This window comes from Scyliorhinus canicula, chromosome 2 (assembly GCF_902713615.1).
Source record: "Scyliorhinus canicula chromosome 2, sScyCan1.1, whole genome shotgun sequence".
NCBI classification, from domain to species: domain Eukaryota; kingdom Metazoa; phylum Chordata; class Chondrichthyes; order Carcharhiniformes; family Scyliorhinidae; genus Scyliorhinus; species Scyliorhinus canicula.
This window is the reverse complement of record NC_052147.1, coordinates 171870920-171891578: the sequence shown is the minus strand read 5'-3', so window position 1 is coordinate 171891578 and position 20659 is coordinate 171870920. Positions and strand designations below refer to the sequence as shown.

The 20659-nt window shown below is 45.6% G+C and overlaps 1 protein-coding gene across 7 annotated transcripts in view; it reads right to left on the bottom strand.

Moving 5' to 3' along the window:
- Window positions 1-20659, bottom strand: part of ftcdnl1 (formiminotransferase cyclodeaminase N-terminal like 1) — a 33982-nt gene that overhangs the window by 7504 nt on the left and 5819 nt on the right. For 2 of the 7 annotated variants that reach the window (XM_038789060.1, XM_038789054.1), the window contains exons 2-5: window positions 20376-20522; window positions 2843-2965; window positions 2657-2752; window positions 937-1092 (exon numbers count right to left, since the gene is read on the bottom strand). In XM_038789060.1, coding sequence (XP_038644988.1) covers window positions 937-1092; window positions 2657-2752; window positions 2843-2957 — 367 coding nt within the window. In that variant the 5' untranslated portion in view covers window positions 2958-2965; window positions 20376-20522. Of the gene's footprint in view, window positions 1-936; window positions 1093-2656; window positions 2753-2842; window positions 2966-7169; window positions 7232-8943; window positions 8964-20375; window positions 20523-20659 lie in introns of those variants that run through there. The other 5 variants (XM_038789056.1, XM_038789057.1, XM_038789055.1 and 2 more) reach the window with 5 other exon arrangements.

Sequence of the window (20659 nt, the reverse complement as noted above, 5' to 3'; positions counted from 1 at the left end):
AGCAGCACCCTCTGAATGTACCAGAGCAATGGTGTTGTGCACAAACGAAAGTAAGATCTAATCTGTCTAGGAGAGGTATGAAGCAGTGTGGGAGGTGTGGTGTACTGTACTCTGGGGCTCCTTTGTGGAACGCACATTCTCTCATTGGTGCCGTTACAATGGACAGGATCCAGCTCACTTACTAAGAAGAGAGACCTCATTGCTCAGGAAGCAACAGAAAGCCAATCATTTCATTCTGTGCTGTTAAAGTCATAGACAGAATTCAAAAGCCTCACATCAAAGTTTCAACATGGACAGAGTGTACGGTAGGATTGCAGCCTTGGAGAGTGAAGACAATAGTGAAGGGAGCACAGCTGCAACATATTTGCCATCCCATCCATGAAGGGGAGTCATGGGTGAGCCCTCCCAGAAAAGGCAGAGGATGAAGTGTGAGCAACATGATAGATGGGATGTTGGTGATGTAAAAGTGTCCATGAGAGGGTGAGTGTTGATACGAGGTGAAATTCCTTCACCCAGAGAGTGGTGAGCCTGTGGAATCTGCTTCCACAAAGAAGTAGTTGAGGCTAAAGCATTAAGGGCGAAACGGATCAAAGCATATGTAGGGAAGGCATGAATAGGCTATTGAGTTGGATGATCAGCTGAATGACCTCCTCAAGCTCCTATTTTCTATGTTTGTATTTGCTCTACCAGTGCCAGCGGGAATCAAACACATTTTTGTATTGAATATGAGACTGTAATCTTGCAGAAAATTCCATCTCGTGTCTTTCACCATGGTTTTGGTCATAATATCTCCTTATCTAAAGCCGAGTGTCAAATTTCTGTTTTCTGAAGCTACTGTGAAGTGCTTTGGACCATCTTAGGATGTTGAGGCACTATTTAAACACAAGTTGTTGTTCATGTGCAACTGAAATGAACTGAATATTGCGATTAACCTACCACGAGCCACTTTGCCACACTCTTCCAGGCTAACGGACTCAGAGAGCGGGTAAATAGGGACAAGATCCACACTCCCAAGGCAAGGGTGAATGCCATCATGCTGTTCTATGTCAATCAAATCATATGCTTCAGTGCATGCTGTCACAATGGAAACACCTGAAAAAGGAAAATTGACTTGACCTCCTGCTTTATAACACTACAAAATAAGTATAAGATTGAGCTCAGTGTATTGAACGTTAATGCGTAACTTGTTCAGCACAGACATACCTAATGCATTGTATTGGATAAAATGTATTATTGCTTTGTTGTGTAAGTGGCTTTCCTTTAAGTATGGAATAACCATGATTTTCACAACTTCACTTATGCCTGTATGGAACCTTCCCCTGCATGCCCTTGGCTGATTACAGGTCAGTTAAGGTTTCTGGATATTGCTGTATTAAATAGCATTGACAAAACAACCAGGTGGGCCATATTCTCTTGATGCAAGTAAAGCCCATGAGCTCTCACACATTGGGAGGCCTAGTTTGAAGAAATTGTTGTCCAAAGGATCATAGTCTGGATTTTCCACTCCCCGCACCGCTGGGTTTTCCAGGCCCGCCAAAGGCAATGGCATTTCCCATGGCCCGCCGGCCGAGCTGCTGGGAAACATATCGGCAATGGTGGGCTGCCTCTGCTGTCAGAAAACCCGGTGCATGTCGGTAACTAAGTTATTTAATATTCTCTATCGCGAGTGAATTTACTCTTCTAATGAAAAATAGCAGATTGCCTTGTTTCTCCATCATCACTGATTAGTTAGCTACATCGCAGAAACATGTGGCCATTAATAATTTTGTCCTGCTGTTTTTTTTAATCTATCCTGTACCAATTTGACGTTACAGAATCACTACAGAGCAGAAAGATGCTATTCGGCCCGTCACGTCTGCACCGACCCTCTGGAAGAGCATCCTACCTGGACCCATGCCCCCACCCTATCCCCATAACCCAGTAACCACCACCTGTCCTTTTGGAGACTAAGGGACAATTTAGCATGACCAATACATCTTGCATATCTTTGGACTTAATCTTCTATTCTCATGGAATTTTATGCTTTTTCTTTTAATTATTATGATTTTTAACAAAGAACAAAGAAAAGTACAGCACAGGAACAGGCCCTTCGGCCCTCCAAGCCTGCGCCAACCATGCTGCCTGTCTAAACTAAAATCTTCTACACTCCATTTAGTGCGCTATCTTGTAAATGTCAAACCTCCCTGAGGAATAGAATCTGAGTGTCAATCAAGCCTGGCATTTGAGCTTCGGGCACCACATTTGCATGGTGGTTAGCATAAATGCTTCACAGCTCAAGGGTCCCAGGTTCAGTTCCCGGCTGGGTCACTGTCTGTGCGGAGTCTGCACGTCCTCCCAGTGTGTGCGTGGGTTTCCTCCGGGTGCTCCGGTTTCCTCCCACAGTCCAAAGATGGGCGGGTTAGGTGGATTGGCCATGCTAAATTGCCCATAGTGTCCTAAAAGTTAGTTTAAGGGGGGGGGTTGTTGGGTTACGGGTATAGGGTTGATACGTGGGTTTGAGTAGGGTGATCATTGCTCGGCACAACATCGAGGGCCGAAGGGCCTGTTCTGTGCAGTACTGTTCTATCTATGTATGGAGTTGAATTGTTCAGAAGTAATTAAGTTTATAAAAATAATGGTACTTTTAAGAGCAAAACTATCTGTTGTGAAATCTTACCTAATGTTTCAATAGGACCAGCAAGAGTTAAGACAGATCTGTTATAGTCATAATCTGAAAATATGTTCAGCACAGTTGCCTGTGTTTTCTTCTGGCCTGCAATCAGGGCACAAAAATGTCTTACAAACATTTCAGGTAGTTATATTTTTGTACGCAGTTGTAGCAATAAAACAAATCTAAATGTACCGGGCTTATCACGGAGTGCAGCTTTAGCAATCCTTTCCACAATGTCTTGCTTTCTAGCTTCAGAAATGTTCAGCAAACAGACAGCCAGGCGGAAACCGACTCTTGGGGAAGCCATGTTTTGGCCTGAATAGAAAGCCAAAAAAAACAGCAAAATATAAAAATTACTTGGTTTTGGTCTCTTTTTTTCTAAAAATCCATTGTTACTTAATTTCCCCTTGTGGGCGCTTATAATTACCCAATCACGAGAAACCTAACACCAGCTCCCTTCAAATGATGCTGTATAATGGGGATGCCCACAGGGAATTTGAGGAATTGCTCGGTAACATCCTCTGGCTGTGGGAAATTGCCTTGTCTTCCCTCTGCACTCTCCTCCAGATCAACGGACAATAACGGAATAGAGAATAGCACAAATGCACCTATGTAGCCTGTTGCCAGATTTATTTTAAGCAGTGCTCAGGACATACAATGCTATGAACACTCATAAAATAAGCAATGTAAGCATAAATTGGTTGCAACCTCACTGCAAGAAACCTAGTAATGAGCATTGGGAAATAAAATGAAAGCAGAATTCTGGAAACACTCAGTAGATCGAGCAGCATCTGTGGAAAGGGAAACAATCAGGTCAACGACCTTTCACCAGAATAGCAGATATAAAGTAATTAGTGTTTGTGGTAGCTGAACCTGCTGATGTTGCAACCACCTGCACGATCAAACAACCAAAACTTCATTGTGGAAGAAAATTTAAAGTCTTCACACTTCAAAGCTTTTGTAATTAAGAAGTACTGTAAAGGCATTCAATACTGTATTTTGCACAGAAATAATACTTAATGGCTCCACTACTCTGTTTACAAACATACAAAAAGTAACAATGACTCTTTAAGATGATAAATATCATGGCTATAAATGAATGATTAGCTTTCATCCTGAACACATAGGGTTGTTAGGTTTTATGGGCACACAATGGTTTCACCTTGATTAACAGGGGCTTAAGTGCAACCTTTGGAAAAGGAAAACTGGTGCTTTAACAATTCAGAAAGTCATTAAACAGGCAGTTTATTATCGGTCTTCCTGCTTTCATGTGAGTTAATAAACAGTCAAATGTAATAATAATGCAATCAGAGAATGCTGCCATGTTCATTTGCAACTAAGATTTACAAGGCAACTGAAACTCAAGCAAGTGTTACGAGTGTCTATCTCCCACGCTATTGCTCAAAGATTGTGCAAACCCTGGAGTGTGGAGGCTGAACACTAACTGATGGAGCAGCAGCGCTTGTAAAGAGGAAAAGCTGCTGCTTTTTCATGTTTATCTCAATGTTACGTGGAGGTCAGGGCTTGGCACTTGAGCACTACTGCTGCGTAATAATAATAATCGTTTATTGTCACAAGTAGGCTTCAATTAAGTTACTGTGAAAAACCCCTAATTGTCGTGTCAGGTGGAAAAACCCATTGAGTGCTAGCGCCTGTTCAAGCTTCAAAGGCTGTGTCTCACCAATACCCTGGGCTAGATTTTCATTCTAGGGCCAGGAACTCAACATTGGCAGATCTGGATCCTGGCTCCGTACCAGGTTGGAAATAGATATGAGGCATGGTTTTGGAAGCAAGGGGCACAAGTTGACCTCATGTCGAGGTCAGTGCCCAATTAGTAGCGGCTAGCACAGGAAGAAGGTGGGATTTTCAAAGAGAGAGCTTGCTTCAAAGGACGAAGAGTAGCCATCATGGCATCGGCCGTTTCATCACCCATGGAAGAGAGAGCAGAGAAGCAGGCAGCAACACATCCGTGGCAAGGCTGCCCCCGTTTTACTGATTCCCTAAAAATGGTGTGGGATTTGTCCCCTTTATGGGACGGTCTGCTGAGACGGTCATGTGACCCAGGTAAGCAGGCTGGCGGATCACCCTAGCAAGTGTGGGTTTCTGTATCAGTTTGTTTCTGGAAGCTGGCTTGCAGTCACGAGGCTGCAGTCTTCTGCATTGTAGTTCTATGTAATGTTAGTTGTTGTTTACCTAACTGGTGAATGGTAAATATTAAATTGGCGACAAGGATAAAAACATAAAAAAACACGGTCCCAAGATCATGCGTGATTAACAGGGGCTTAAGTGCAACCTTTGGAAAAGGAAAACTGGTGCTTTAACAATTCAGAAAGTCATTAAACAGGCAGTTTATTATCGGCCTTCCTGCTTTCATGTGAGTTAATAAACAGTCAAATGTAATAATAATGCAATCAGAGAATGCTCATGTTCATTTGCAATTAGGATTTACAGTCACATTGAAGTTCAGTTCAAATTGAGCAACAGAGGAGTATTTGCAGATACGCCATTATACAGATGAAAAGATCCTTTTGATGCATCTATGGAGGATTGGACATAACACATTAAACATTTGGGCTACTTTTTTCAGACCAATGAAAAGGGGAATAGAAAGGCAATGCTTCTGAGCATGCATGGGACCCACTTAATACACAGCTTCACATCCCCAAGCGCCCGGCTCCAAGTCATTCATTGAGATAGTTGAATTGAGAGAAAGGTTGGGCACGGATTCACGGAGTGGACAGCACCCATAGTCCCCATCAAAAAGACTGACACATCGGTGGAGACTATAAATTAGCAGTTAATCAGGCTGCTAAGACAGATAAGTATCCAATCCCCAAAATTGAAGACTTGTACACAAAGCTGGTTGGAGGTCCACAAGACCATAAATTAGACCATAAGACATTGGAAAAGAATTAGGCCACACGGCCCATCGAGTCTGCTCCACCATTCAATGATGGCTGATATTTATCTCATCCCCAGTCTCCTGCCTTCTCCCCATAATCCCTGATCCCCTTATTTATCAAGAGCCTAGCTATATCTGTCTTGAAGATATTCAGTGATTTGGCCTCCACAGCCTTCTGTGGCAAAGAATTCCACAGATTGACCACCATCTGGCTGGAGAAATTCCTCCTCATCTCTGTTTTAAAGGATCGTCCCTTCAGTCTGAGGCTTTGCCCTCAGGTTCTAGTTTTTCCTACTAGTAACTATTCAGTTCCTCTGCCATTTCTTTGTTTCCTATTATTACTTCTCAAGCCACATTTTCCAGTGGTCCAATGTCTATTTTTGCCTCTCTCCTAACTTTTATATATTGAAAAAAAACTCTTCCTATCTTCTTATATATTACTAGCTAGATTACACTCAAATTTCATCTTCCCCCCCCCCCCCCCCCCTTCCAACCGCCTTAATGATTTTTTAGTTGTCCTCTGCTCGCTTTTAAAAGCTTCCTAATCCACTAGCTCCCACTAATCCTCACCACCTTGATTGCTTTTTCTTTTATGCTGTCCTTGACTTCCCTCGTCCTGCATTGACCACCTCCCTTCCCATAACTTGTCACATTTTTGCTCTTTCATGGGAGTCGCTGGACCTGTAATCCAGAAACTTAGGGTTCGAATCCCGTCAGGGCAGATGGTGGAATTTGAATTCAATAAAAAAAAGTCTGGAATGAACAGTCTAACGATGACCATGAAACCATTGCCGATTGTCATAAAAACCCATCTGGTTCACTAATGTCCTTTAGGGAAGGAAATCTGTCATCCTTACCCCGTCTGGCCTACATGTGACTCCAGATCCAGCAATATGGTTGACCCTTAAATGTCCTTAGGGGTGGCCAATAAATACTGACTCAGCCAGTTACATCCCATAATCAATTTTTTTAAAAGTTAGATTCCTGCCACTTTCTCTACTCTCTGTTCTATTACGTTTTCTGGAAACTTAACTAACCTCTCCTGAGCCTCCGGATCCTTTAACTAGTTTAAAGTCCTCGTCATTAACCTGCACTTTTACCTTCTCCTTTAACTTTTATTTTCTAACTCACCATACAACTGAACCCTCCCCTCCACTATTTAGTTTAAGATCAGTCTTGTACTAGATATGAGTCATGCATATCAGCAACTTGAGTTAGATGCGGCTTCCTGAGATAATGTTACAGCAAATACGCACACAGGTTTGTTTTAGTATATTCAAGATGGCACAGTGGTTAACACTGCTGTCTCATAGCTCCAGGGACCCAGGTTCAATTCTGGCCTCAGGTGACTGTCTGTGTGGAATTTGCACTTTCTCCCCATGTCTGTTTCCTCCAGGCGCTCCGGTTTCCTCCCACAGTCGAAAGATGTGCAGGTTAGGAGGATTGACTATGCTAATTTGCCCCTTAGTGTCCAAAAGGTTAGGAGGGATTACTGGGTTCCAGGGATAGGGTGAAGGTGTGGGCTTAAGTAGAGTGCACTGTCCAAGGGCTGGTGCAAGCTCGATGGGCCAAATGGCCTCCTTCTGTACTGTAAATTCTATGATTCCAAACACCTACCCTTTGGTGTATTGTCGGCATGTGCTATTTTCCAGAGAACAATGGAAAGTCTATTGCAAGGTGTGTCGTCAGTTGTTGTATTCCTGGATGATGCTTTGATAACTGGATCATCAGAAGCTGAGCACCTAGCTAATTTAGGGGAGGTGCTAAAGAGTTTTCAAGAGGCTGGAGTACATCCCAAGAAGGAAACCATACTTTTCAAAGCCACTGAGGTCACCAATCTGGGGTATTGCTTCGGTGCACAAGGCTTGCATCGCATGGAAGCTGAGATCAGAGAAATAAATGAGGCACAGTCCCCAGAGGCACATCTGAGCTCAAGTCTTTCTTAGGAATTGTGAATTACTATGGGTGTTTTCTACCAAATTTGTCAACATTATTGGCCCCTTCGCATATCTTACTAAAGAAGCACCAACGTTGGGTTTGGAAGACGCCCCAGAGAAAAGCTTTTAACAGAGTAAAGCACTTGTTACATTCATCGAGTTTATTGATGCATTTCGCCCATCTAAAGAATTGATTTTTATCTGTGACGCTTCTCCATGTGGTGTTGGTGGGGCATTGTTCCATAAGGTGGATGACGGATCTGAAAGACCTACAGGGTATGTCTCAAGAACCCTCGGAGGCCAAAGAAATGCTCCTCTGAGATTGAAAAAGGCTTGACAATGTAAATGGAGTAAAGCAGTTCCACCAGTTTGTATATGGGAGGCACTTCACCATTGTTATGGACCATAAACACTCTTGGGACTTTTTAAAGATAAGGTTATTCCACCAAGCGCACTGGAAATAATTCAGCGTTGGCCATTAATTCTGACTGCTAACAAATATTACATTCAAGCACTGGCCTAAAACACTGGCAAATGCAGTCGCCAGTCTTTACCAGAGAGAGTTCACCTCCCCCAGTACCGCAGGAAATTATGGTGTTGAATTTCTTGGACACGTTGCCAGTTCTGACGCAGAAAATAAAATACTGGACCAGCAGAGAGCCGCTGTTGTCCAAAGTGAGGCACAGGACAGTAAGGGGTTGGGTTTCTGAAGAGATGAAACCATACTATAGACTGTACCAGGAATAGAGTTGCTCCTTGCTGAATTGCACAGTGCCCATCTGGGTATATCCAAGATGAAGATACTCGCCAGGAGATATGCATATTGATGTTGACATTCAGAGTCTGGTGAAGCGCTGTGAACAGTGCCAAATGCAACAAAAAGTTGCCTGCTTCAGCCGCACTGCACCCTTGAGAATGGCCGAGCTGGCCATGGCTACGGATTCATGTTGATTATGTGGGGCCACTCTTGGCCACAATGTTTTTACTCTTAGTTGATGCCCATTCAAAGTGGATGGAAGTGTTTGAACTGAAGTCGACAATGCCACAATTGAGAAATTGCATCAGTGTTTTCTGACCCACAGGACACCTGAAGTCATCGTGTCAGACAATGGGACAGCCATCACGAACGCTGAATTTCAAACTTTCACCTCCTTAAATGGTATCAAGCACATCAAGACTGCGCCTTACCACCCAGCATCCAACAGGCTGGCTGAACAAGCAGTCCAAACATAGATACCAGAATCTCACAATTCTGCCTGTGCTATAGAACCACTCCACACATTGCAACGGGAATGCTGCCAGCAGAGATGTTAATAGATTGATGTCTGAGGACCAGACAAAGCATGGTGTTACCAAATTTTCCAGGAAGGGTAGAGGCCAGTCAGCGCAGTTGGAAGAAAAATCATGATTCAGGCAAATTAACAAGGTTGTTTTTAGTGGAGGAAGTCGCGTACGTCAGAAATCTTGGAAATGGCTCGAGTTGGGTTCCAGGTGTTGTTGTAGCAAAAACAGAACTTTTGTCTTATGACCTGGATGGACAAAGAAGAATCGTCCGGTTAGTTTAGAGGCAATGGCAGCACAGTAAATATTCTTTACCCCGGAATGGCTGGAGGAATCACCCAGTCAAATGATGGAAGCATGGCTGGAGGTGGCCCATGCTATAGTAGCCTCAGCGATATGAGGAAGGTCTGGGTTCAGTACCACAAGCGTTTCAATGACCTTCTTAGTTCTGGTAACGTGAGTGGAATGCGACACTCACCTCTGGTTCTGTCGTCACCAACAAACACACGAGCCTGAAGGCCCAAAGTGCTCTTGAAATGGGAGAAATTTGTGCCCGTGAACATTACTGAGCCTGAGGCAAGGTTCACAAATCCATTGTGAAGATTGTCAAATCTCTTGTGGTTTTTCCACTGGAAGTGGCGAGGGAGAGCAGCTTTGTCTTCACTCGCTCTCGTGGCAATTGCCAGAATAGTGTGTATACACCGGCATAAAGTGCTTGGTCTTTTTCTCGATAGCTGAACGGTTAGAGGGCAGAATGCCATCCTACTGGCTCCTCATTAGTACCTTAATGACCACATGAGCTCAATCGATCATTCTCTGCACCTGAAACAATCCAGTGCTGGAGACAAATCCCACTTTCTTCTTTGCCTATGTTGCCCCCTCTGTTTTGGAACCTCTCAAGCAGGGCAACCATAAACGGCTTCAAGCAACAATGTGCTGCCACCTCGGAAAGAATCTAAAGACAAAGAAATTCAGTGTAACTGTGACTTTGATGGCCGCTAGCAGGACCACGTCCACAAAAGCTGGCAGGGTTGAGGTGATCCTCTACCAAATCATATAGGTCAGAAATCATCTTCCTGGGTTGGCAAATCGTGATATACCGAAGGAGCTTATTCTTCAGCAATACACCTTAAATCACTATCCTGCCCATTATTCTCTCCTCATGCTCAGCATTCTGCATCTGCTACTGCAGATACTGCTTCTCATCTCAAAGTAGCTCAGTCCCATTGCCAGGTCTGGCTTTCTTTGAAGTCAAATCGACTGTCAAGACTTCCTAGACACCCCGTTCCCACCATATGTTCCCCCCATTATCCATGCTAGTTCACTCACCCCAACTGCCCGAGTTGCAGTCCAGATGCTCAGGAAACTCTACTCATTTGATGGCAACGTTGCCAATGCATGAGCACCTCATTGAGATGAATGCCTTTTATGCTGTTTTCTGGTTATCTTCTGGGGCTGTGACTGCCTCCCAGATGTATTTCCGTTTCCTCCTGGTAAATATATTGGAGACGCATTGTGGTTCTTGTCCCTCCTTCTTAGCAAACTGGCCCTCAATGAACCGCTAACTCACTTGGTTGTCTTTTTGGGAGGGTGGCCGGGTTCTGCTTCCTGACGCTGGTATTAATGTTGATGTGGATCAAGCTGGAAATTGGGATTCTGACAGTATCCATTCCCAACCTCATTGCTCACTGAAAATGCAGCTCCCTGTAATAATTACCCAGATATTTCCTGCTTTCGCTTTTCTCATTAGGTTGGCCAGTTTGGACCAATTAAAAAAAGCAAATAGGAACCCTGCATTCAAACATTTGAAATATCCTAAATTTATAACTTTCTTTCCCACAACATCTTCTATTTCGTTTTGTTTAACTTCCTCAGCTCTGATTTAGGAAACATATGGAATGTAAATACTTGGGTCAGAATTACAAGTTGACCAAGTCTCAGCCTCAACATGTTAAATATGGATGCCGGAAATCTGAAATAAACCAGGAATTGCTGCAAATATTCCATAGGTAAGGCAATATCTGTGGAGAGAGGGACAGAGATAGCATTTCAGATAATGCCTTTTCATCAGAATTGTCAAAAGTTAGGGATGTAATGAGTTTTAATCAAATGAAAGGGGCAAGGCTGAAGAAAGCACAAAAGGGAAGGTCTGTGACTGGGCAAAGAAAGGAGTGATTAGGTGACCAAAACTTTGGTGGTGCAAGGCCAAAGGGACTGACTGGGTCAGGAAAAGAAACAAAACATTGCCGAGCGGAGATGTAAATAGCAGTGACTGCTGTCCATATGCAAAACAATAAGAAAAAGGAGAGTAAGACTGCAAAGTAAACAGAAACAAAATGGTGGCAAAGATTGGAGTCTGAAATGGTTGAACACAATGTTGAGTCTGACAGGCTGTAATGTGCCTGATACAAAGATGAGGTGCTGTTCTTCAAGCATGCAGTGTGTTTCATTAGAAAACAGCAAGCAGCCGAGGGCAAGCGAGCTCAATGTGAGAGCAATGGGGAATTAAAATGGCAAACCGCTTGCTTGAAGCTAGAATCATGCTTGTGGCATGAACAGAAGGGTTCCAAAAAGTCTGTGTTTGGTCTCCTCAGTATAGAACAGACAACAATGCAAGCAGCAAATACAGAATACTAAATTGAAAGAAGTAAATTGCTGTATCACCTGGGTGGAGTGTTTGGGGAAATGGACTTTGAGGAGAAAAGATATAAAAGGGCAGTGTTCCATCTCTTGTGCTCGCACAGGACGGTACTGTAGGAAGGTGGGATGTTAGCGAGTGAATCTGTATGTCGTGGAGGGAACAATCCCTTCAGAATGCTAAAGGAGAGGGGAAGGGACGCTTGGAGGTGGCATAACATTGGAGTTAGTGGAAATGGAAGAGGATGTTGAATCCAGTGGCTAATGGGATGTAAAAAGAAAGATACATCAGAAGCATTCTTGTAGATGATCATATCAATAGAACAGCTGCAACAAAGACAGAGAAACTGGAAGAATGGAATGCGTCCTTACAGGAAGAGGGATGTAAGGAGGTGTAAACAATTGTGGAAATCTGGCTTATTATGAATATTCATTGATAGTTTAACCCAGAGAAGTCAAGGAAGGGAATGGATAGAACATGTGAAGGCAAGAGTAGGGATGAGTAACAACAGCTGGCCTTGTTAACAACAGTCACCTCCCTTGAAAGAATTAAAAAAAGGTCTATTGGGGCAGTCCAGTTTGTGAGTTGGGGACTGTTGGAGTTGGGAAGACCTCTAGAAGGAAGAGGCAGTGACAGTCTTGAAAATAATAGCTTGATGTTCTCTGGTGGGGTCATGGTCCAGTGGGAGATAGGAAGATGTGTCAGAGAGTTGGAGTACAACTCACAGAGAGAGGTCGGTACACTAAGTAACAATACCGTGAGGGGCCTCACGGTAGCATGGTGGTTAGCATCAATGCTTCACAGCTCCAGGGTCCCAGGTTCGATTCCCGGCTGGGTCACTGTCTGTGTGGAGTCTGCACGTCCTCCCTGTGTATGCGTGGGTTTCCTCCGGGTGCTCCGGTTTCCTCCCACAGTCCAAAGATGTGCGGGTTAGGTGGATTGGCCTTGCTAAATTGCCCGTAGTGTAAGGTTAATGGGGGGATTTTTGGGTTACGGGTATACGGGTTACGTGGGTTTAAAGGAGGGTGATCATTGTTCGGCACAACATCGAGGGCCGAAGGGCCTGTTCTGTGCTGTACTGTTCTATGTTCTAATAGTACCACCATTGGAGGAAGTTTGGTAATAATTCTATTTTTGGAACTGAGAGAACGGAATGCGACAAGTTCAGAGAGAGACGCGTTAGAGTGAATGAAGGGAGGAAAGAAACTGAGGCAGCTAATATGACACCAGCATTTCTCAATGAAAAGATCAAGCGGTTAAGAAGCCAGTAGCGGGGCCAGATGGAGGACGAATACTTGGGGTGGGATCCACTGTGTGGTGTGAGATCACCTGGCCAAAGAAGTGGGCACAGTGGAGGTCAATGCTGTGGCTAGCTGAAAACTCATTGAGATGAGTGTGTTAGGGGATAAAGCGGAGTCCTTTGCTAAGGACAGACCTCTCTGCCCTTGGCCTAATGCAGAGTTCTAATGAAACGCAACAGAAGCTTGAGGAATGGGACTCATCTTTTGGTTCAGCACTTTACATCCTTCTGGAATCAACACTGAGTTCAAGAATTTAAAATCAAAACCTCTGCTCCCATTTGGTTTCCTTTCCTTCCCGCATTTTGGTTTGAGTCGGTTTTCTCATTTTTGCTTTCTAAATGCATTATTCTGTCATTCACACCTGCTCTAGCCACATCTTCTGTTTCTAAGTGTCGGCACGTTTTCCCCATGTCTGCGTGGGTTTCCTCCGGGTGCTCCGGTTTACTCCCACAGTCCAAAGACATGCAGGTTCGGTGGATTGGCCATGATAAGTTGCCCTTAGTGACCATAAAAGATTAGGTGGGTATAGTGGATGTACACTATGTAATTCACACTGTATAGTATTGCGTTCACACTATATGGCATTGTGTCCTTGTGGGCTCTGTCTGTGAGCCGTTGCGCGGCTCTGCCCACAGGGGGAGATGAGGAGCTTGTACAGGGCTCCACCCTCGGCTCTGCCCATGGCCCCTCCCACTCTTCGCTAACCTAACGGCTAATTGTAAACCAGTAGCCACTCGCAGCAGGTGGTACAGCCTGCAGGACAGAGTATTCATTAGAGCCGAAGTCCAGCGGCTCCTACGTGAGGGAGTCATAGAGGCCAGTAACAGCCCCTGGAGAGGTCAGGTGGTGGTCGTCAAGACCGGGGGAAAGTTCCGGATGGTGGTTGATTACAGCCAAACTATTAACCGGTTCACGCACAGGACCAGGACCAGGACCGCATCTTCTCCACGGTGGATCTGAAGTCTGCAGACCACGAGCTCCCAATCCGCCCGGAGGACCGCCACTACACGGCGTTCCGAGGCAGACGGCCGCCTCTTCCATTTCCTCCGAGTCCGTCATGAATGGGGTCTCGGTGTTCCAACGAGCAATGGACCGGATGGAGGACCAGTACGGGCTGCGGGCCACATTTCTGTACCTGTATAACGTCACCATCTGCGGCCATGACCGGCTGGACAACGATGCCAACCTCCACCGATTTCTCCAAACCGGCCAGAAACTCAATCTCACCTACAATAAGGAGAAATGCGCTCCTTATTTCCGCACTACCAGATTAGCCATCCTTGGCTATGTCGTGGAAAACGGAGTCCTGGGCCCCGACCCGGACCGTATGCTCTTACAACTCCCTCTCCCTCATTGTCCCAGGGCCCTCAAGAGGTGCCTGGGGTTCTTCTCTTATTATGCCCAGTGGGTCCCCCAGTATGCAGACAAAGCTCGCCCACTATTTAAGACCACACTCTTCCCACTGTCAGTAGAGGCCCACCAGGCCTTCAACTACATCAAGGAGGACATCGCCAAAACCGCCATGTGGACGGTGTATGAATCTGTCCCCTTTCAGGTGGGGAGCGACGCCTCAGAGGTCGCTCTCGCTGCCACTCTGAAACAGGCAGGGAGACCAGTAGCTTTCTTCTCCCGAACCCTCTCCGCTTAGGAACTTCGACACTCCTCAGTCGAAAAAGAAGTTCAAGCCATTGTGGAAGCCATACGGCACTGGAGGCACTACCTCGTAGGTAGGAGGTTTACCCTCATCACCGATCAGAGATCGGTTGCCTTCATGTTCGACAACTCGCAAAGGGGCAAAATAAAAAACGATAAAATCTTGAGGTGGAGGATCGAACTCTCCACCTATAATTATGACATCATATATCGACCAGGGAAGCTCAACGAGCCCCCAGATGCCCTGTCCCGCGGCACATGCGCCAGCACGCAAGACGACCGCTTAAAGGCTATCCACAACGACCATCCCGTGCCCCGATATGACCTCCCACACAGTCATCAGAGCCCTGCACAGTGCCTTCACCCTGTTCGGCTTCCCCAGCTGCGTACACAGCGACAGGGGTTCGTTCACTTTCCAGGAGAAGCGAGCACTTTCCAGGAGAAGCGAGCACTTTCCAGGAGAGAAGCGAGCACTTTCCAGGAGAGAAGCGAGCACTTTCCAGGAGAAGCGAGCACTTTCCAGGAGACTCATCCGGAGTGAGACTCATACAGAGTGGAGGATTGAAACTTGGTAATTTGGTGCAGTGAGGTAATTCGGTGCAGAGTGTGAGGAGGTGCTTTTTAACCCTGGTAAGTGACTGGTAAGTAGTCTCTCTTTTTCTTTTCATTGTCTAATTTATTTATTTTATTTTGAAATTGTAGTGTTTAAGTTTACCAAGGGTTTAAGACATGGCAGGAGATCCCAGACCCGTGTCATGCTCCTCGTGTGCGATGTGGGAGCTCAGGGACACGTCCACTGTCCCTGGCTCCTTCACGTGCAAGAAGTGTGTTCAGTTGCAGCTCTTGTTAGACCGCTTGACGGCTCTGGAGCTGCGGATGGACTCACTTTGGAGCATCCGCGATGCTGAGGAGGTCGTGGATAGCACGTTTAGCGAGTTGGTCACACCGCAGGTGAAGGTTACTGAGGGAGATAGAAAATGGGTGACCAAAAGAAAGAGCAAGAGTAGGAAGGCAGTGCAGGTGTCCCCTGCGGTCATCTCCCTGCAAAACAGATATACCGCTTTGGATACTGTTGAGGGAGATGGCTCACCAGGGGAAGGCAGCAGCAGCCAGGTTCATGGCACCGTGGCTGGCTCTGCTGCACAGCAGGGCAGGAAGAAAAATGGCAGGGCTATAGTGATAGGGGACTCGATCGTAAGAGGAATAGACAGGCGGTTCTGTGGACGCAATCGAGACTCCAGGATGGTATGTTACCTCCCTGGTGCAAGGGTCAAGGATGTCTCGGAGCGGCTGCAGGACATTCTGGGGGGGGGGGGGGGGGGGAGGGTGAACAGCCAGCTGTCGTGGTGCACATAGGCACCAACGATATAGGTAAAAAAACGGGATGAGGTCCTACAAGCGGAATTCAGGGAGTTAGGAGTTAAACTAAAAAGTAGGACCTCAAAGGTAGTAATCTCAGGATTGCTACCAGTGCCACGAGCTAGTCAGAGTAGGAATGTCAGGATAGATAGGATGAATGCGTGGCTCGAGAGATGGTGCAAGAGGGAGGGATTCAAATTCCTGGGGCATTGGGACCGGTTCTGGGGGAGGTGGGACCAGTACAAACCGGACGGTCTGCACTTGGGCAGGACTGGAACCGATGTCCTAGGGGGGGGTGTTTTCTAGAGCTGTTGGGGAGGGTTTAAACTAATGTGGCAGGGGGATGGGAACCAATGCTGGAAGTTGGAAGGTAGTAAAACAGGGACAGAAACAAAAGGAAGTAAGGGGAAAAGTGCAAGGCAGAGAAGACATAGTCAGAAATCCATAAGGGCGACAGTACAAGGTACAGTGACTGAGGGGAGCACAGTGAATAGGCCCAGTAATAACAAAAGGAATAAAACTGGAGATGTTAAGATTCAAAACAGAGGTAAAAAAACCAACATAAGTGTACTTTACCTGAATGCTCGTAGTATTCGGAATAAAGTAAATGAGTTGGTGGCACAAATCATCGTAAATGACTATGATTTAGTGGCCATTACTGAAACATGGTTAAAGGATGGTCACGACTGGGAGTTAAATATCCGAGGGTATCAAACTATTCGGAAGGACAGAGTGGATGGTAAGGGAGGTGGTGTTGCTCTGTTATTTAAGGATGACATCCGGGCAATAGTAAGGGATGACATCGGTGCTATGGAGGATAAGGTTGAATCCATTTGGGTGGAAATCAGGAATAGTAAGGCGAAAAAGTCACTGATAGGAGTAGTCTATCGGCCACCAAATAGTAACGAGATGGTGGGGCAGGCAATAAACAAAGAAATAACTGATGCATGTAGAAATGGTACAGCAGTTATCATGGGGGATTTTAATCTACATGTCGATTGGTTTAACCAGGTCGGTCAAGGCAACCGTGAGGAGGAGTTTATAGAATGTATCCGCGATAGTTTCCTAGAACAGTATGTAATGGAACCTACGAGGGAACAAGCGGTCCTAGATCTTGTCCTGTGTAATGAGACAGGATTGATTCATGACCTCATAGTTAGTGATCCTCTCGGAAGGGGCGATCACAATATGGTGGAATTTAAAATACAGATGGAGGGTGAGAAAGTAAAATCAAATACTAGTGTTTTGTGTTTAAACAAAGGAGATTACAAGGGGATGAGAGAAGAACTAGCTAAGGTAGACTGGGAGCTAAGACTTTATGGTGGAACAGTTGAGGAACAGTGGAGAACCTTCCAAGCGATTTTTCACAGTGCTCAGCAAAGGTTTATACCAACAAAAAGGAAGGACGGAAGAAAGAGGGAAAATCGACCGTGGATATCTAAGGAAATAAGGGAGAGTATCAAATTGAAGGAAAAAGCATATAAAGTGGCAAAGATTGCTGGGAGATTAGAGGACTGGGAAATCTTTAGGGGGCAACAGAAAGCTACTAAAAAAGCTATAAAGAAGAGTAAGATAGAGTACGAGAGTAAACTTGCTCAGAATATAAAAATAGACAGTAAAAGTTTTTACAAATATATAAGACAAAAAAGAGTGGCTAAGGTAAATATTGGTCCTTTAGAGGATGAGAAGGGAGTTTTAATAATGGGAAATGAGGAAATGGCTGAGGAACTGAACAGGTTTTTTGGGTTGGTCTTCACAGTGGAAGACACAAATAACATGCCAGCGACTGATAGAAATGAGGCTATGACAGGTGAGGACCTTGAGAGGATTGTTATCACTAAGGAGGGAGTGATGGGAAAGCTAATGGGGCTAAAGGTAGACAAGTCTCCTGGCCCTGATGGAATGCATCCCAGTGTGCTAAAAGAGATGGCTAGGGAAATTGCAGATGCACTAGTGATAATTTACCGAAATTCACTAGACTCTGGGGTTGTCCCGGTGGATTGGAAATTAGCAAACGTGACGCCACTGTTTAAAAAAGGAGGTAGGCAGAAAGCAGGAAATTATAGGCCAGTGAGTTTAACTTCGGTAATAGGGAAGATGCTGGAATCTATCATCAAGGAAGAAATTGCGAGGCATCTGGATAGAAATTGTCCCATTGGGCAGACGCAGCATGGGTTCGTAAAAGGCAGGTCGTGCCTAACTAATTTAGTGGAATTTTTTGAGGACATTACCAGTGCAGTAGATAACGGGGAGCCGATGGATGTGGTATATCTGGATTTCCAGAAAGCCTTTGACAAGGTGCCACACAAAAGGTTGCTGCATAAGATAAAGATGCATGGCATTAAGGGTAAAGTAGTAGCATGGATAGAGGATTGGTTAATTAATAGAAAGCAAAGAGTTGGGATAAATGGGTGTTTCTCTGGTTGGCAATCAGTAGCTAGTGGTTTCCCTCAGGGATCCGTGTTGGGCCCACAATTGTTCACAATTTACATTGATGATTTGGAGTTGGGGACCAAGGGCAATGTGTCCAAGTTTGCAGATGACACTAAGATGAGTGGTAAAGCGAAAAGTGCAGAGGATACTGGAAGTCTGCAGAGGGATTTGGATAGGTTAAGTGAATGGGCTCGGGTCTGGCAGATGGAATACAATGTTGACAAATGTGAGGTTATCCATTTTGGTAGGAATAACAGCAAACGGGATTATTATTTAAACGATAAAATATTAAAGCATGCCGCTGTTCAGAGAGACTTGGGTGTGCTAGTGCATGAGTCACAGAAGGTTGGTTTACAAGTGCAACAGGTGATTAAGAAGGCAAATGGAATTTTGTCCTTCATTGCTAGAGGGATGGAGTTTAAGACTAGGGAGGTTATGTTGCAATTGTATAAGGTGTTAGTGCGGCCACACCTGGAGTATTGTGTTCAGTTTTGGTCTCCTTACTTGAGAAAGGACGTACTGGCGCTGGAGGGTGTGCAGAGGAGATTCACTAGGTTAATCCCAGAGCTGAAGGGGTTGGATTATGAGGAGAGGTTGAGTAGACTGGGACTGTACTCGTTGGAATTTAGAAGGATGAGGGGGGATCTTATAGAAACATTTAAAATTATGAAGGGAATAGATAGGATAGATGCGGGCAGGTTGTTTCCACTGGCGGGTGACAGCAGAACTAGGGGGCATAGCCTCAAAATAAGGGGAAGTAGATTTAGAACTGAGTTTAGGAGGAACTTCTTCACCCAAAGGGTTGTGAATCTATGTAATTCCTTGCCCAGTGAAGCAGTTGAGGCTCCTTCATTACATGTTTTTAAGGTAGAGATAGATAGTTTTTTGAAGAATAAAGGGATTAAGGGTTATGGTGTTCGGGCCGGAAAGTGGAACTGAGTCCACAAAAGATCAGCCATGATCTAATTGAATGGCGGAGCAGGCTCGAGGGGCCAGATGGCCTACTCCTGCTCCTAGTTCTTATGTTCTTATGTCCTTCATGAGCGACGAGCTGCGTCAGTACCTGCTCGACAAGGGCATCGCCTCGAGCAGGACTACCAGCTATAACCCCAGGGGGAACGGGCAGGTGGAGAAGGAGAACGCGACGGTCTTCCAGACCGTCCTACTGACCCTACGGTCCAGGAATCCACTCTCATATCCACTCCGCCCGTCACCACCCAGCTACCCGAAGAGGCTGCAACCCTGGTGCTCCGCCGATCCCAAAGGACGACTCGGCCACCGGACCTGCTCAACCTGTAGACCCGTCACCCCCGCCGGACTTGATATTTTACAGGGGGTGAATGTGGTGAATGGACACCATGTAATTCAGACCGTATAGTATTGCCTTCAGACTCTATAGCATTGTGTCCTTGTGGGCTCTGTCTGTGAGCCGTTGCGCGGCTCTGCCAACAGGGGGGGGATGAGGAGCTTGTACAGGGCTCCACCCTCGGCTCCACCCATGACCCCTCCCACTACCAGAAGTATAATGTGCTGCAGCCTTGTGAGTGCCCTCAGTTCTTCTGGTCGCAGGCAGGCTCAGTTGTAAATCTATTAAAACCACAGTTTACTTCCTATCGTGTCTCAAGTAAATTGATGGTCACATCATGGGGTTATTGGGTTACGGGGATAGGGTGGAACTGAGGGCTTAACTGGTTCGGTGCAGACTCGATGGGCTGAATGGCCTCCTTCTGCGGTGTATGTTCTTATGTTCTATCGCACACCACCAACTCTTAGCATTCAATCGGTCTTGCAGCCAATCACAGACCTTCCCTTTTGTTCTTGGGCTGCCTTCCCCCATCCCGCCCCGCCCCCTTGCTTAAAAGTCTATTAAATCACAAACTTTTCCCACTCTGATGAAGGGTTATCCACCTTAAACATTAACTTAGCCTTAAAGACCTTGTTCTACTTTTCAGTTGACAGTTCTGAGCAAGGTATGGGGGAGGGGTGGGGCAGCGGCCCGCACTCCCTGGCCCTGCACTTTTGGCTGTCAATCAAACTCTGCTGTCGGTCACACGCTTTTCACATTGCTCTTCGCTTATTAGAGTATTTCACCCTAACTTTTTTGGTGTACTGTATTCCTGCTGATTTCAGCAGTGCCTGACATTTTGTTTAGACGCAGCACAGAAATGGTTCAAATGCGCTTCTGCTGCTAACCATGTCCCGGTGCACTTCCTACCCTTACCTGTCAGCGTAGAAGGGCCTATTCAGTTATTGCTCGGGGAGCTGATCGCCTGGACTTTTGAACACACTGGACTCTGGGTACGGGAAGCAGCACAGTCCAAACTTTATCCAATAGTGCCCTCACCTGGCATTGACAAAGCACTGCGTCCTGAAATTCCAAACCCCAAGCATGATATGCACCGAACACTCGGTAAGAAAATATAACAGTGAGGCTGATTTTTATGGCTCAATATCACATCAAACTTAAATATACTTAAATAGCCACAATTTACTTAGTGCATTCAT